Source organism: Callorhinus ursinus, unplaced genomic scaffold (genome assembly GCF_003265705.2).
Source record: "Callorhinus ursinus isolate GAN/ISIS: 27379988/994484 unplaced genomic scaffold, GSC_fseal_2.0 scaffold24, whole genome shotgun sequence".
Lineage (NCBI taxonomy): Eukaryota > Metazoa > Chordata > Mammalia > Carnivora > Otariidae > Callorhinus > Callorhinus ursinus.
In genome coordinates this window covers 9993086-10010075 of record NW_027397086.1, presented here as the reverse complement: position 1 = coordinate 10010075, position 16990 = coordinate 9993086, and the positions used below count along the sequence as shown (strand labels likewise).

The 16990-nt window shown below is 40.2% G+C and overlaps 1 protein-coding gene across 7 annotated transcripts in view; it reads left to right on the top strand.

Annotated features, from left to right (window-relative positions):
* The window catches only part of CNTRL (centriolin), an 83653-nt gene that overhangs the window by 34947 nt on the left and 31716 nt on the right, over positions 1-16990 (top strand). For 5 of the 7 annotated variants that reach the window (XR_003211492.2, XR_003211490.2, XR_012382204.1 and 2 more), the window contains exons 12-18: positions 3331-3484; positions 4575-4795; positions 7756-7932; positions 10376-10510; positions 14113-14258; positions 14851-15058; positions 15524-15703. Coding sequence is in view for 2 of the 7 variants with exons in the window: in XM_025888216.2 (XP_025744001.1) it covers positions 3331-3484; positions 4575-4795; positions 7756-7932; positions 10376-10510; positions 14113-14258; positions 14851-15058; positions 15524-15703 (1221 nt within the window). In the remaining 5 variants the exon portion in view is untranslated. Of the gene's footprint in view, positions 1-1185; positions 1343-3330; positions 3485-4574; positions 4796-7755; positions 7933-10375; positions 10511-14112; positions 14259-14850; positions 15059-15523; positions 15704-16990 lie in introns of those variants that run through there. The other 2 variants (XR_003211494.2, XR_003211491.2) reach the window with 2 other exon arrangements.

Below are 16990 nucleotides of genomic sequence, written 5' to 3'. Positions count from 1 at the left end.
AATGTAGATTGTATGTTTGCTTTTAACAAATGAGTTTGATATTCTTGGTAGAAAGGGAGCCTAATCCTCATGGATTTCTATAAAGAATTACACACAGAAAGGAGTTAAATGAGAAGTAGGAATGGCATCCACATTTTGAAAGGCAGTCTCTGTTAGTGGGGATGAAACATACAAACCCGACTTAAGGTTCCTTTTTGGTATTGTTAAAACAACTAATGGTTCATTTTTAAGGTTATAGCTTTAGTCAAAGCACCAGAGGGTGTCTCTTTAATTTGTTCACCCAGAGGGAACATTTTTTTCTAGTTTGCACAAAGTCACCTTATTGGCTAATGTTAGGCTCCTGTTAGGCATCATATTCTACAACATGTGAACATTTTAGCAAAAGGGAAAGAATCAAGTGTGGTATCCTGCATATTTTTCTATAGATGGAGACAGATTTTATCCAGTTAACTTTTATTATCTAATCAGATAAAGTGCCTTTCTGAATAGCAAATAGAATTTAAAAGTAAAAGCTTGAGAGATTAGAAAACATTGTGACTCTGAGATATGATGAGAACAAACACATTAAGTGCTAATGAAGTCTTCCATGTTGGGGTTTTTGCATATACTGGTGAGGAACTTCATCACAGCATCCATAGGATTGGTGATTTTTTTTTTTAATTTGCAGAAGATGAAAATGTGATTTTAAAAGACTGATTTCCTAAATTCACCCTTTTAGGAAGAGGCTGAGCCCACGCTGTGCTACGGCAGTGACCCTTTACCCACAAGAGAATTCAAGGTCTACAGAGATTAATTATTTTTAAAATTAGCTCAGAGTCAAACCAGTCAAGTTTTCAACAAACAGAAGCATTTAACAAGGTTTCAAAAGGAAAAAGTACTATTTAAAAATCAAATCCCATTTTACCTATACAAAATGTACATAGCTAGAGGCACAAACACCACAGCAACACACATAATAAAGGAAGATTTCTGTTGTTCTTCCCTACCTGGCAATGCCCTGTGGAAGCGAAAGGCAACTCTGTGGGCAATCAGCCTGTAGTAATCTGTTGCAAAGGTTGTGCGTGATTGGCCCTTGAGAGCTTCCTGTGTTGTGATTTAAAGCACGGGGGTGGGGCCTGCCTCAAAGCTTGCTCGTGATTGGACGAGCTGGGCTGCCGCTCACTCTCTGCCAGGAATGTGGTTTGAAGCTCAGGGAAGTTACTGAGGCTCGGAGGCGCTTACAAAAATGTGGCTGTCAGAGAGGGAAGTGCACGTGAATTTGAAAACAGCTTTAGAAAGCCCTCCCGCCCACAATTTCCCTGTCTCAACGGCTCAGTTTTAACAGGACAAATTTTAAGTTAAGGTATGATGATTTTCTCTCTCTTTGTGCAAAAGACTTGAAAGGAGGAGGAGTCAGAGATGTAAGTTCCTGTTTTTATAACTCGTTTGTGAGCTCCATGGTCGTGGAAATAGCAGAATGTACTTTTGTTCCCATGTGCTTAATGCAAATCATTGGCATATTGAGCCTTTTTTGGGTCTGCGTGGAAAGAGGTTTCAGTGGAATTTTTAATGGTGAATTTTAAAGGTTTGATGATAGAGACATGAAGGCAGCTTTTTTTTTTTCTTTCGTGAGCCATAAAAATCCTAAATTTACTTAGAATTTAAGCTGTTATCTGCAGTTACCTTCCCAGAAAGATTTCAGATGGGTATTTGGGGAGGGCAGGGAAAGAAGAATTTTGAAAACCCCATTAAGTTTTACAATAGTAAAACAAAAACGTTCTGAGCAGGCTGCTATTCACTTGTTCCTTAAAAATGAAGGGACTTTTCTTTCTTGTCTTTGGAGGCAGCAGAACATCTAAAATATTCTTTTATAATAAAATGAGTATTAGACTTGAGAGCTTGGAGTTGGTTCTGACTGTGATGGAGTTGTTTCTCCTGATAATTCTCTCTCGGTTTATTGTTCTGTTCCTCTGATCTTGTGGGGGCAAACTTGAGCCATGAGGGTGTGAGTGAGAGGGAATTGTCTCCACAGGAACAGTTGCCTCTGAGAAGACCTGGGCAGGTCATTGGTAGATCTGGGATTCAGTTTCCTCACATGTAAAAGGAAGGGTTAAACTAGACCATTGGTTCTCAGGTTTTTTCCCCTGAGCACACCTGAAAATATAATCTAGTCTTTTCAGTTTACAGTAGCTCCCAAATGCGTGGCTGTCAGGGTGTGAGTGGGTATGTGAGTATGGAAAAGCTCTGTTTTCTACCAGGGGCGTATGTCCTAATAGAGGAGTGTGCCTCCAGAGGGCCCTCCATCTTGAGAATCACTGGGCTGAATGGTTTTGGAGGTTTCTCTCAGCCCCCAGTTTATCGAACTGAAAAATAAAATGTTTCTTTGTATAAGGAATTGAAAATAAACCTCAATTCCAAGTAAGTATTTCTTCCATGTCCATTTATCCCTAAGAAACCTTTTTTTAAACTACATGCTTTTTTGATTAAAAAGGTATGACTATTATAAAATTTTTTAAATATTAAACATATTCATAAAAAAGAAAAGATAATCCTTCTACCCAGATATAATTTCTTTAAAAAAATTTTTTTAAAGATTTTATTTATTTATTTGACAGAGAGAAAGCACAAGCAGGGGGAGCGGCAGGCAGAGGGAGAGGGAGAAGTGGGCTCCATCCCAGGACCCTGGGATCACGGCCTGGGCCCAAGGCAGACGTTTAACCCACTGAGCCACCCAGGAGCCCCCCAGATATAACTCTTGTTAACATCTTGGAATATAGTCATTTTCTATGGATATGTGTATATATAATTAACCTTTTTGAGACCTTGTTAGAAGACACATGCAGCGCCAGGACCACTGAACTTGGCTACATTACCTCGTAGGTGTGCCCTTGGAAAAATCATTTAAATTTAACCTCCTTGATTTTCAGTTTTCAGATCTAGGAAGTAGAGATGATTTCCAGATCAAGTTACCATGAGATTTAAATGAAAACTACCTGTGTGAAAACAACACAGGGCCTGACACAGACTCAAATTGTTACATTTTATTTTCCATTCTTCCTTTAGAAATGTTAAGCATTATTTTTTTTTTAAAGATTTTTAAATTTATTTTTTGACAGAGAAAGAGACAGCAAGAGAGCGAACACAAGCCAGGGGAGTGGGAGAGGGAGAAGCAGGCTTCCTGCTCAGCAGGGAGCCCGATGTGGGGCTCGATCCCAGGACCCTGGGACCATGACCTGAACCGAAGGCAGACGCTTAACTGACTGAGCCACCCAGGCGCCCCACATTATTATTATTTTTAAAAGAGTTTAAAGAACTCAGGATTTTGTTGATTTCTTTTTCTTTTCAATTCAGTGCCATATGAAGGCTCAGAAAAGAGGTAAAGAACAACAACTTGACATTATGAACAAGCAGTACAAACAACTTGAAAGCCATTTGGATGAGATACTTTCTAGAATTGCCAAAGAAACTGAAGAGATTAAGGACCTTGAACAACAGCTTACTGAAGGTGAGAATTTAAGTATGATTTAAGGTAAATCAGTATTTAAATTTAAACATTTAAGATGTTTCAGTATTAACAAAAGACAACTGACACCCTGTCAGGCATTAATCCAGATATTAGCTGAATATGCTTCAGCTGTTCATATTAGTGTTTGATAGGGAAATCTTTGCAGAGTACCCAAAAATGTTTACTAGAAGTAAACATTTTTTCAGTTTTAGTTTTGTTGCATTGATTTCCTAGTGAGTCAGGTCATTGCATTTGGTAGGCAAGAAGTCAGTACATGATCATGATCAGCTCTGGCATGTCATTGTCTTCTTCCAAAGCCTATGATCCTTTCAGGAACAAAGAGCTCATTGACACCAGGGCGTTCAGTGTCTAGTTCTAAGGGGAGTGTGGAAAGAATTTTATGATCTACATTTGCAATGCAGATTTAGACTGTGACATTGCCCTACTAGTGGAAGAGGAAGATAATAGAGGTTGTAGTGGTGAGGGCCTAGGATGGGGTAAAAAGAGCCCATTACCGTTTTGCTATTATCAGCTGTGTGACAGGTTATTTCTATCTCAGTCATTAGTTGTTGGGAAGATTAAATGAGGTGGTGTTCATAAAGTGCCTGGCACATAGTAGGTACCCAATATATGGTTTGGGGTTTTTTGTAAGTCTTCAAGTTACATGTTTTTGCTGCCAGTTTTGGATTAGTCTTGTATGTTGAATGGTTTTGTTTTGTGTATGTAGCAGCAAGGACTCACAGTTTTATTGAACATTTTTCATTTTATTTGGAAATTTATTTGGAAAAATTTATTTTCATTATTTTATTTTAAACTTCTTACAGCCCAAATTGAGCATTTTATAAGCAGTGCCCACTGAATAAACTGTTTTTATTGTATAGCTAGTTAATACTACTGTACTATGGGTAATAGAGGGAAAAACAATCATTATGTCTTGAAAAAGAAAAACAAGATGGTACAAATCATTGAAAGCTTGGAATTTCTTTCTTAGCCAGTAACAAATAACTAAGGAGACTAAATGCAGTAATTCTATATCTTGAAAACATTTTCTCACATACATTATCACCTTGCCTTTTTCCATTTTGCGTAGGACAAATAGCAGCAAACGAAGCACTGAAGAAGGATTTAGAAAGTGTCATCAGTGGGTTGCAAGAATACCTGGAGACTGTCAAAGGCCAGGCCGCTCAGGCCCAGAATGAGTGCAGAAAGCTACAGGATGAGAAAGAGACATTGCTGCAGAGATTGAGTGAGGTCGAGCAGGAGAGGGACCAACTGGAAATAGTGGCCATAGATGCAGAAAATATGAGGAAGGTATGATTTATTTCTTCTTGCCTGTTTCCTCAGCCTCAGAAGTAGGTGATGTCCAAATTAAGTTAGCTAAGGAAGTTAGCAACCCTGTAATTTGAAGTGACAGAAAGTATTAATGGCTACTTAATGGAGTTTTTCCCTTTAGTAGTGAAACACTTGGAATCATTATTTTTCTTTTACTAAGAAGAGGAAGATTATTCTAGCTGAGTTTTTATCCCTGATAGGTGTTGTTATCAAAGAACTCTAAAAAATAGGAAATTGTAGCTATTACAGTTGGTATATTAAGTGTTCATATTTTGTTATTTGTGCAGCAAAATTAAGCACAACATAATTTTCTTATTCTTCTTGTTATTCATAATTTTAACTTTGTTTTACAAAAAAAGACACAGTGTTCTAAATTATACCTTCCATACCTGGTTTGTTGCCATTCATTTGGAGATTTCACTTGATCTGTTTTAGTTGTTTGACAAACTCTGTCATGCATGAGAACCCAGATTCCCAAATTTCATCCCCAGTAGGACTTACTATGGAAGTTTGAATTCATATATTTAATATTATGAAAATTCTCAGGCAGATAAAAATGACAAAAATTATATTTAACACCATGTACTCTAAACTCAGCTTAAGAAATAAAACACTGCAGATATATTTGAAACCCTCTGCGTACCTCCATACAGAGGTAAAGAATCTTGAATATACTTAATTCCCTGTATCTCTTTTATTATATATGTGGCTATCCATAAGCAATATGTAGCATTGTTTTGCATAATTTTAAGATTTATATAAAAGCTATCATTGTGTGCATATCCTTTGACCACTTTTTTTCTTCCTGTTTCTGTTTTGGGGAATTATACATATTGATACATATAGCTCTAGTTTGCTTATTTTTATTAGTGTATATAGCATTCCATTATAGGTACTACCACAGATTTATTGCTTATTCATTCTCCTCTTGGAGGACATTTAGGTGGTTTCCTGTCTTTTGCTATTACGATGTTGAGTGTAACATCCTTGCATACATCTTGAGCATGGGGACTATATTCAAGATTGGAACATAAGTCAGAGGGTATGTGCCCCCCTCAACTTCACTAGACATTGTCAAATTACCATCCATAGGGATTCAGTCAGTTTCTACTCCAACCAGCAATGTGAGCACCACCATCCTTGCCAACACCTTAGTGTTATCTGACTTTTATTTTTTAAGCTTTTATTTTGAAATAATCTTAAATTTACAGGAGAGTTGCAAGAATAATACAAATAACACTGTACCATGCATTCAGAGTCATCAATTAATATTTTGCTACATTTGTTTTCTCTTTCATATATAATTTTTACATAAAATTTTTTCTAACCGTTTGAGAATTAGTTGTGGACATCACCCTCCTTAGCTCCTAAATATTTCATCATGTGTTTCCTAGGAATAGGGACATTTTCTAACATAGAGTATCTAACACAGAATAATTAACACATTCAGGAAATTTAACATTTTGTCAGTCTTAGTGTTTGCCATTCTGCTGAGTTTGAAATGGTATCTTTTTTTATTATGAAAATTTTACATTTACAAGGAACGTTAAAAGAATAGTTCAGTGAATATCTGTGTGTTCTCCTAGATTCAAAAAATATCTTGCTCTATTTGTTTTTTTCCCCTTGAGTTATTTGAAAGTTGCAAACATCCCTTAAGTACACATCTCTTAAAAATTAGGACATTTTCCTACATCACTACAATGCCATTATTATACCTAGAAAAATTAATAATTCCCTAATGTCATCTAATATCTGAACCGTATTCAGGTTTTCCCAGTTGGGCCAAGAATGTCTTTTGTAGCTGTGCATGTAGATGTGTGTGTAGAAACCAGGCTAACGGTCCTGTAGAGTGTCCCACATTCTGAATTTGTCTGTTGTTTTCTCATGGTTTAACTTGTTCCTCCCTGCCCCATGTAAACTCATATCTTGTTATAAACTGCATTTTCCCTTGATTACTGAAGAGATTGGGCCCCTTCCCTTTGTTTATTTGCTATTCAGGCTTCCTCTTCAGTGAATTCCCTATTCATATTTTGTGTCCATTTTTCTATTGGATTGTCTTTCTTTTTCTTAATGATTTGTAGGAATTCTTTATATATTCTGGACCTTTGTTGGTTATATGTGGAATTTGCATTTTGCAACCCCAATAATTCAGATGCCAAGTGGTTTTTGGACCACCCCTCAGAAATCCTTCTATAGAAGTTCTCGTCACGAGACCCTCCTTTTTAATTTAGAATAGTTCAGTCTAGTTCTTCAAGATCCCAAATAAATAGATAAAAGCTGAAATAATCATAAAAAGCAGACGGACTAAAATGAATCAGAACTGTGGTATGCTAATCACTATGTACTTATATTCTTGTCAGCACCCATTCAAGTTACTCTATCATCCTTAATTAGAGAGTGCTAATCCGATTTTGTTCTTCTAATAAATGAACATGCTGTGGTTTAATAGAAAGAGTGTGGGTTTTGGAGCCAGAGATCTGCGTTCGTATCCTATCTTTTTTAAACTACACAGCCCTGTGCAATTTACTTAGATATTTATTCTCCAGTTTGTCTTCTGTAGAATGGGGATAATACTGTGCCTTACACAGTTGCTGTGAAGATATGATGAAAGAATATATGTGAAGACATTTATTCCAGTGTCTGATGGAAAATAGGCCTTTTCTTCTTATGTATTCAGACACATTTGAAGTATCACACAGCTGATTACTTTGGAAAACATGTTGGTAGCTTACTGATTTTTCTGATTACATTTAGTCAGGATTTTGTTTTCCAACCTGGATATGCACAGCCTGCAGCTTCATTGTATTGCTAATGAAAACTTTCTGTGCCAGGCCGGCATTGGCTGGCCGTTTGGTTCACAGTGCTCCAGTTACTTATAATGACTTGCAGATGCTTATGCAGAACAGGAAGGGTTTCATAAACATACCGAATCCTTATAGGAGCTCGCAGAACTAGAGAGTGCCCTCCAGGAGCAGCATGAGGTGAATGTGTCCCTGCAGCAGACCCAGGGAGATCTCAGTGCCTATGAGGCTGAGCTAGAGGCTCAGCTGAAAATACGGGATGCTGAAGCCAGCCAGCTCAAGGAGGAGTTGGAAGAACTTAGAAGGCTCAGCCAGGTAAGTAGGGGCATAAAGCCATCTAGAATCCAATTAACATATCAGCCTTTGTTTAATTTAATGTAAGATGAAACAGTTTTTAATATAATGTATGTGGAATAATGGGAAGAGTACATTTTTCGAGTCAGATGTTTTGAGTTCATATACGACCCCTGTGAGCCCCTGTGTGAGCATGCAAATCACTTCATAGCTCTTGAGCCTCTGAAAAATGCCTCCTTGTCTATAAAATGGGTTATCGTGAGGATAAGGTAAATATCGGGCATGAAAGCACCTAGCAGCTGGTGTTCAATAAATTCTAGTTTTTCTTTCTCAGAACAAGGTTAAGAGACCTCTTTTAAGTTAGTGTTAGTGTTATATTTTATTTTGCTACTTTCTGTTTGGTTGGATGAAGTATCCACTCGTTTAAATTGTACTGGCAGGGGCGCCTGGGTGGCTCAGTCGTTAAGCGTCTGCCTTCGGCTCAGGTCATGATCCCAGGGTCCTGGGATCGAGCCCCGCATTGGGCTCCCTGCTCCGTGGGAAGCCTGCTTCTCCCTCTCCCACTCCCCCTGCTTGTGTTCCCTCTCTCGCTGTCTCTCTCTGTCAAATAAATAAATAAAATCTTTAAAAAAATAAAAAATAAATAAATTGTACTGGCAAATTAGAGAAATAATTATTCATCCAAAGCCACTTACCAACTGGCCATTGAGGGCAGGTGCTGTGGATGCTGCAGTGAGCAGCACAGACACGGTCACTGGCCTTGTGGAGCTGACAGTCTAGCAGTGAAACAGGTGTGGGAGAAAGAAGGGGATAGCATTCTGTAGCAGGAGAGGGGTGGGTTAGGGAAGACTGCCGTAGAGAAATGTCTCAGCCGAGACTCAAAGGATGAGTTGGATTTTGGTGTGCAGAAGGATCGGGGGTGAAAAGGGTAGGGGTAAGGAACGAGTGTTCTAGGCTGACGCAAGGAGAGGGAGCATAGTGCATTTGAAGTGCAGAAAGTATGCCTCTTGGATGCTAGGAGCAAGAGTAGGGAAGAGGGAGAGAGGGAAAGACAGGCAGACAGGGGCCAGTTATTGCATATTCTTTATCAAATTAAAAATGTAATTTTGTTTAGCTATTATTCACACAGGCTGCATCTTTCTCCAGGAAGCCCACTGTGACCTTCCTCTTGTGGCTGCTGGAAATCTGGGTTCAGGATCCTACTTTAGTTTTCCTGTAGCCTGTGCTCAGTCAAAGCATTTTAGATTTTTAGATCCAAAATTTTTAGATCAGCTTAGATTGTCCATCTCTCCCGCTAGACTCGGAGCACAGTGACTACCCAGATTGTATATGCCTGTTTCTGTTCTCTCGGTCCCTGGCACATAAAGGGGGTCAAGATGCACTTACTGGATGAAAGTGAAATAGAATAAAATAGTTTGCATCCCAGGAATGTATGTAAAATAGAATTCATGTGATTAGAAAAGGAAATTAAAAATAGGTCATGCTTATTATAGTAATTATGGTAATTTGTATCCCTTATCAGATACCAAATGACCACCTGACAATTGTCAGGATTATATTTCTCCAGAGTATCAAGTTTTATAAAACTATAGTTGATAAGATCAGAGTACAAAAAAAATGGGAAGTTGGGGGGAAACAATTAAAATAACAGTAAATACAGATTTCTAAATAATAATAAATTCTAGATGGCATCTCATTTCCAATAAATTCTCTTAAGTTTTCAAGCCAGCCTTTACTAGCTTGAAATCTATTGTCCTTTGTATTTCCATTGTCCTTTTTTTCTTCATAAGTCTTGACAAAAATATTATAACAGCCTAGCCTTTTCACCGATCTGCTTGATATTAAGAGGGATATTCCCCTTCTTGGGAGGAACACTACCAGAATTGGTCTTCAAGCCATATATTGAGAGTATGGAGCATAACAGATCTCTCTCTGATCTACAGATCTCTAATTGGTATACTTTAGCTGTATGAAATCTCTTGTGAAGCTTATTAAATGCAGATTCCTTCCCACCCCCCCAACCCCCGATGCTTCTGGCCCATTGAGGCTGAGATGTAATCTGGGCATCTGCATTATTAACAAGCACACCAAGTGATTTTGATATAGGTATTTGAGGACCACAGTTTGAGAAATATTAGTCTAAGGGAAGGAAGAGCAGTAACTGTTGAATCACTCACAGAACTTTTGAAGGTAGGTACTTGGGCCCACCCCTGAGGTTCTATTTGATATATCTGAGCTGAGCTGATTCTGATGTCTACTCTTTCTTAAGTATTAATGGTTGAAGAAGGCATGTGAAAAAGATGAACTTGGGCTTTGAAATTTGAACATATAAACATAAAACCGAGTTATTATAAAACCATAGCTATCAAGGGATTGTGTGTGTATATAAATGTATTTATGCCTTTGTAGATTAAAAAAAGTGTTGCTATTTATGTTTTCATGTTGTTGCTTCCCATGGCAATAGTTAGAACAATCGGCCCTTCAAGAGGAACTTGAGAAGGAAAAGCAAGCCCTCAAGAATGCTGTCAGAAAAGCCCAGCTCTCAGAAGGAAAGGACCAAGAAAATAGTGAGCTCCGCACACAGCTCAGACAGCTGCAGGTAGAGACATGTCTGTTCAGGATATAGTCTTACGTAGGACACCCTCAGTGTCTTTAGTCAGACACTTAACCTGCTCCAACCTGTAGTAAGCAACTTGAATTATTAGAAAAGAAAGATTCTGGATGGGATGGTACCATAGCCTCTGTTCCCTAGTGAGCCCATCGCTGTAAGATTATTAACACACACATCCTTTGTGGTGTTCTGGTGGTGTGAAGAGGTGGAGCCAGGGTCGGGAGTACACAGCAAGGACTGTGTGAACTCACAGGTGAAAGCAATACCTGACATTTCTCCGAGAAGCGGATTTGTCACCATACTGAGCTAAAAGGATCAGATTGACGCATTCTTCTTCCACTGAAATACCTTTGTAATTATCCAGGAATTTAACTAGAGTGGATTGCAGAACTTCGTAACTGTAAACAATTTTCATAATCCCCTCCTCAGAAAGGATGCTATTAAAAATGCAGTCATGGGGCGCCTGAGGGGCTTAGTCGGTTGAGCGTCCAGCTCTTGGTTTCGGCTCAGGTCATGATCTTAGGGTCATGGGATTGAGCCCTGGGGTTATGGGATCAAGCCCCATGTCATGTCGGGCTCCCCGCTTAGTGGGACGTCTGCTTCCCCTCTCCCTCTGCCCCCTCCTCTGCTTGTGCGTGCGTGCACGTGCATGCTCTCTCTCTCTCAAATAAAATAAGTCTTAAAAAAAATGCAGTCATTTTACATCTGGGGGGGTTTGCTTTGGCAGAGTATTTTTACTGCCACTGTCACGATAATTTGCCTAACAAACTGCCAGAGAAGCAGGTGGACAGGATTTTCCAGATAATTAAACTCTCAGAGAGCACAGATGGCTGAACAAACAGGTACCTGGATCAACACTCAGGTCTCAATCTGTGAGGCCAAGGGCCACTTGGCTGACTGAGGTGGCATGTGTTATACTTCACCAGAAATAAAGGGGCAGAGTGGCTATGGTTTTAGGGATGGCTTCCGTGCTGGGGGTTGTAATAAGACTAATAAGCTCACCCAAATTCTCTCTCTTCTTCCAATGCCTTGAATATTTTTTCCTCAAAGTTTAAAGAAATGTAATAACCTAGAATTTAATTTTTAATGCTATCAGCTTAATTTCTGAAGCAAGTATCATAAAAGATGTACAGATTTTCCTTTCTTGTTTGACTTGTGTGTCAGGTGTTCAATAGATTACTATTTTTTACTTTTACTATGGAAATTTTCAAATAATCACAAAAACAGAATAGTCTAAGGTCCTTTTGTTTACCCTGCTTAAACAAGCAGCATTCTGCCATTCTAGGTTCAGTCAGTCCACATGTTTGTTTTGCTGGAATACTTCAAAAGAAAATCTCATACATCTTTATTTCACCCATAAATACTTCAGTATACATCTCTTAAAGAAAGAGACTAAAATGTCTTCTTTTGGGGCCTTCTCCTCCAAGTTAGAAACTGAAGTCAGCTTTCCAGAATGCTTAGCCCATGCTGTGAGACTACCTTACTTGGAACTAGGTCCTTGGCCTAATAACCTCCTGATACAGAGTTCAGGTTAAACTCACTCTGCATTTGTCTTTGTCAGAAAATCATTTAGCTGTAATGAACCAAAACCTACTAACATGAGCTCCAGAAGGGAGACAGAGCTGCTGTGTCAGTCAGTCTTTCAGGAGCTACAGGGCTCTCTCATTTCTCCTTCTCTGTCTCTGTGGGCGTTGTATTTGCCCACCATGGACTCCAGCCCTGAGCTGACATATCTTTACAAGGCCTGCTGTTACGGTCTTGATGTCCTGGATCTTGGTCCAAACTTTGGAGAGAGTGAGAACTTGTTTTCTGGCTGTGGCCAGGATTAGACAGTGGTACAAATCTGGGCACCTCAGGGCATTGGGCAGGACAGTTTACAGATAACAGGCTCCAGATGGGACAGGCAGTTAACATGTTCATTGCAATTCTGAATTCTCCATTTTAGTTAAGAGTATTTCGCTGAGTTTGAAGTTTAAATTAATCACTCAGGTGGAATATAGGTATTCAGGTGAGTGCAGTCAACACCTTAGGATGCAGAACTATTTTTCTTTACAATTTAAGGTGATTTTAGCAGTTTCTTTTTACTTGAAAGAGGCATTGTGTGAATTTAATTCTTGGGATATTTGTGTTTGTTAATAATAAAAATATGCTGGCATATAACAAATACTCCCACAGAGAATTATAAGCTATTAGAGAAGTTTCAGTATTAAGAGATTTCATTTTTAGTTGCTTGGCAGACGGAGTCTCATGGCAAAGTGTTTTTTGGTTTTGTTTTTTTTAACTTTGAATTATGGACATTTCAAACATGTACAAAAGTAGAATATGGAAATGAATCCTCATGTCTTCACCAGTTATTAGTGCATGGCCAGCCTTACCTCATCTGTCATGCCTGCCATAACACACCCCTCACACCTGTTCACACACTGAATTATTGTGAAATAAATCTGAAAATCTTGGGGTGCCTGAATGGCTCGGGTCATGATCCTGGGGTCCTGGGATTGAGCCCTGCATTGCATCCGTTTCTCCTTCTCCCTCTGCCCCTCCCCCCCACTCATGCGCGCGCTCTCTCTCTCTCTAATAAATAAAATCTGAAAATCTTATTTTATCTGTAAATACTATACAAAGGCTTTTTTAAAAAGCATGAATAGATACCACTTTATATCTTAAAATTATAGTAATTCCCTAATACCAAATGCCTTCTCATATGCAAATTTTCAAATTATCTCATACAGTTTGGTTTTGTTTCATTTCAGAGAGAGAGAGAGAGGTATTGGGGGAAAGGGAGAGAGAGAAACTTAAGCAGGTTCCACACTCAGTGTGGAGTCCAGTGTGGGACCCAATCCCATGACCCATACCTCTCACAGTTTTGACAAGTGTTGGTTGGAATCAGGATCCAAATAAAGTGCACACATTGCATTCTGTTGACTTGATTCTTAAGTCTGTTCTAGTCTATAGGCTTCTTCCTTCTTTCCCCCTTTGTAGTATTTTAGAGAAAACCAGGTCTTTGTCCTGTATAGTTTCCTGTATTCTAGATTTTGCTGGTTGCATCTCTTCTGGTATTGATTAATATGTTCTTATGTTGCATATTGAGGCTTATTTAGATTCAAGTTAGTTACTTCTCAGCAAGAAGACGTTCATAGGTAGTGTTCATGGGTACTTACTTTTGTATCACATCAGGAAATACTGTAATGCCTGGTTTTGTCTTTTGTGACTTTAGATTGATCAGTAGATTCAGATATTGTCAGCCCAAATAGAAAGCATTTTTTTTTAGTATTTATTTATTTTGTCAGAAAGAGAGAGCACGCACAAGCAGGGGGAGCGGCAGGCAGAAGGAGAAGCAGACTCCCCGCTGAGCAGGGAGCCCCTTGCGGGGCTTGATCCCAGGACCCTGGGATCATGACCTGAGCCAAAGGCAGACGCTTAACTGACTGAGCCACTCAGGCGCCCTAGAAAGCATTTTTAAAGACCTGGTAAAGGAAGTTGAATAGAACTATCATATGATAAGTACTATAGTCTGTGTATTGGTATGTGTGTGTATTTTAAATTTTGTTTTGGTAACTCTTACCTCCCCATTTCACCCCCATCCATAGGATGACAATGACCTATTAAAACAGCAACTTAAAGATTTCCAGAGTCACCTTAACCATGTGGTTGATGGTTTGATTCGTCCAGAAGAAGTGGCAGCTCGTGTGGATGAGCTAAGGAAAAAACTGAAGTCAGGAGCTGGGGAGATGAGGTAATGAAAAATCAGGACCTCCAGGTATTGAGATTGCTGAGTTATGAACATAAGGTGCATATAGATTCACCTTCCCAAGTTCTGTTAATGGCTGATTTCTTTTGTAAGCGTTCCTGTGTCATATTTTCCGTGATTGAGACACAAGATTGCTTCATTCAAACTGCCTATCACTGATTTTTTTACATTTTAAATCTTTCATACTTTTTGGTATTATTTAATTTAAAAAGCAGAAATTTTAAGAGTAACTCTTGTCTTGAAAATTCATTGCATGTGTTCAGAAAGTAGAGCCATATTATGCATTTTAAATAGAAAATAAGTATCAAAACCAAGGCTGATTTAAATACATGAAATGGACATTTATTCTTTGAGCAAACACTGTTAGCCTACTAGGAGCCTGTGTTTTCAGAGTGACAGCAGTCACTGGATAAAACAGTGACTTGCACTTCAGGGGTGCTGAGTTGCCGTGTCCTGACGCGGGTCCCGTTCCAGGCAACTCTCTCTGCTCCTGCACGGCTACCAGCATGTTTGCAACCGGCATCCGGCCTGACAGCTGAAAGGTCACCTTTATGCCATCTTTTTTCCCCCTCACCAGAATCCATACTTCTTCAGATGTCTTAGGGAAAAGTCTTGCTGATTTGCAGAAACAATTCAGTGAAATCCTTGCACGCTCCCAGTGGGAGAGACAGGAAGCCCAAGTGAGAGAGAGAAAGCTTCAGGAAGAAATGGCCCTGCAGCAAGAGAAACTGGCAAGCGGACAAGCAGAGTTCAGGCACGCCTGCGAGAGGGCCCTGGAAGCACGGGTAAGGAAAGGGCGAGAGGCAGCTCGAGGGTGTGTTTGGCCAATACTCCTGTTTTTCCAACAAATTGCAGTGTTTCCTTCTCATGTAAATACAGTACACCTACTGTTATTTTCACTCTTCATGAGTCAAACTGTCTGTGACTGAAATTCAACCCTGATGTCAATCAGGCTTCTTTGGGGCTCTGTTTTCCTTGTTTTGGAAGCAAGTGGGCATGCAGGTAAACAATACTACATTGCTAGGGTGTAGTGTCGTGCCAGAATCTGATTTTTTGGATGCAATTCTTTTAATGATGACGCAAACATTAAAATCTTAGATTTTAGATCCTAGAGAACATTCAAGATAAAACCATGCCCTGTAACTCATTAGTACAAAATTTCATTACCTTCTTTAGTAAAATGAAATGTGATTCCCTAAAAAGTTTTTATTTTGCCTAAAAATCCTCTTTGAAACTTGATTTCCTCACAGATTAGTTTTGATAAGAGGCAGCACGAAGCAAGAATCCAGCAGTTGGAGAATGAAATTCACTATTTGCAAGAAAATCTAAAAAGTATGGAGGAAATCCAAGGCCTTACAGATCTCCAACTTCAGGAAGCTGATGAAGAGAAGGAGAGAATTCTGGCCCAACTCCGGGAGTTAGAGAAAAAGGTGGGGAAGACTCGGAAAGCGTGACACCTGTGTCCTCACACCTGGGTCCTGCCCCCCCGCGAGCAGGCCCTCAGTGCGGAGCCTGATCCACGGTCACCTCTGGCAGCGTTGCTGGTCCAGAGGTGGACTGGACCCAGGGGAGGCCGGGAGGCATGTGGTCGAATCAAGGGCCCGAGACAGGTGCCACGGGAGATGAAAACGAGAGAAATGGCGTGTGAGGAGGGACCTTAGAGCTTCAGTGCTGATGGCCTCCTCCGAAACCCCTTGTCCAGTTGGACACATCCATGGGCAGTTACTGTTTAACTCCTCATCTTCCTTTCTAACATGCCGGCCTCTCTCTTTGCTTCTCGATCCCACCTCAACCGTCTCCTCCCATTGTCACATCCTCAACCTTGTGCGGCTCAGAAATTGTGCCCACCACCTCGGAAGTCCTGAGCTAAGCAGCCCACAGCGATCATAACGCTGTCCACTGCACCCCACGCTGACAAGTTTTCAACCTCATTGACAACTCCAGGGCATGAATCCCACCTTTTCTGTCCGTTCAGGTTTCCTGTCTACCTTCCTCATCATCGCCCGACCTAAATTCCACGGTCCTCTCGATACCCATTTTTGCAAATGTCCTCAAGCCCCTTGTCCTTTTCTCCTGTCTCACTTGCCCGACAGAACTGCAGCTGTGTGCTTTGGGCTGGTACCCATCCTGAGTATTCCTGCAGAAAAATATCACCCACCCAGGCACAGTGGTATCGTTACAATCTTTTCGTCCTCAACCTCAGATGGGCAGCATCACCCTTCTCTCTGATCAGTTCACTCTCCCATGCTCCGCTGTTTCGTTCCTTGTCGCTCCGCACACGTGCCTTCTCCCTTCTCCCAGCCTCAGTGAATGACTTGCTTCAGACTTGACCGAGAACCTTTCAGTTCCCAAGTCCTGTCATGTCCGCCCCCAAAATATATCTGGAATATAGTTCCTTTTTTCTTCCCTGATGCCAGCACCCCCATCCAGCCATCATCTCCCTTCTGAACCACTGGTGTGGCCACCTGACAGATGACCCTGCTTCCCGGAGCCGCCGCCATGCTCTTTCAAAAACAGGCATTGACTCCTGTTAGTCCCAACGCCCCCTCCCTCCACCCCCAGTCATTTCCCCCTCTCCAGGAACTTCTTTTGTTTTTATGAAAAAGACCTAAATTCTTAAGCCTACGAGGGGGCCCAACATGATTTGCTTCCCTCCTGTTCTCACCAGGCTCCTTCTTTCAGTTCCTCAAAAATGCCAAGTTCTCCTGGCTTTCCCA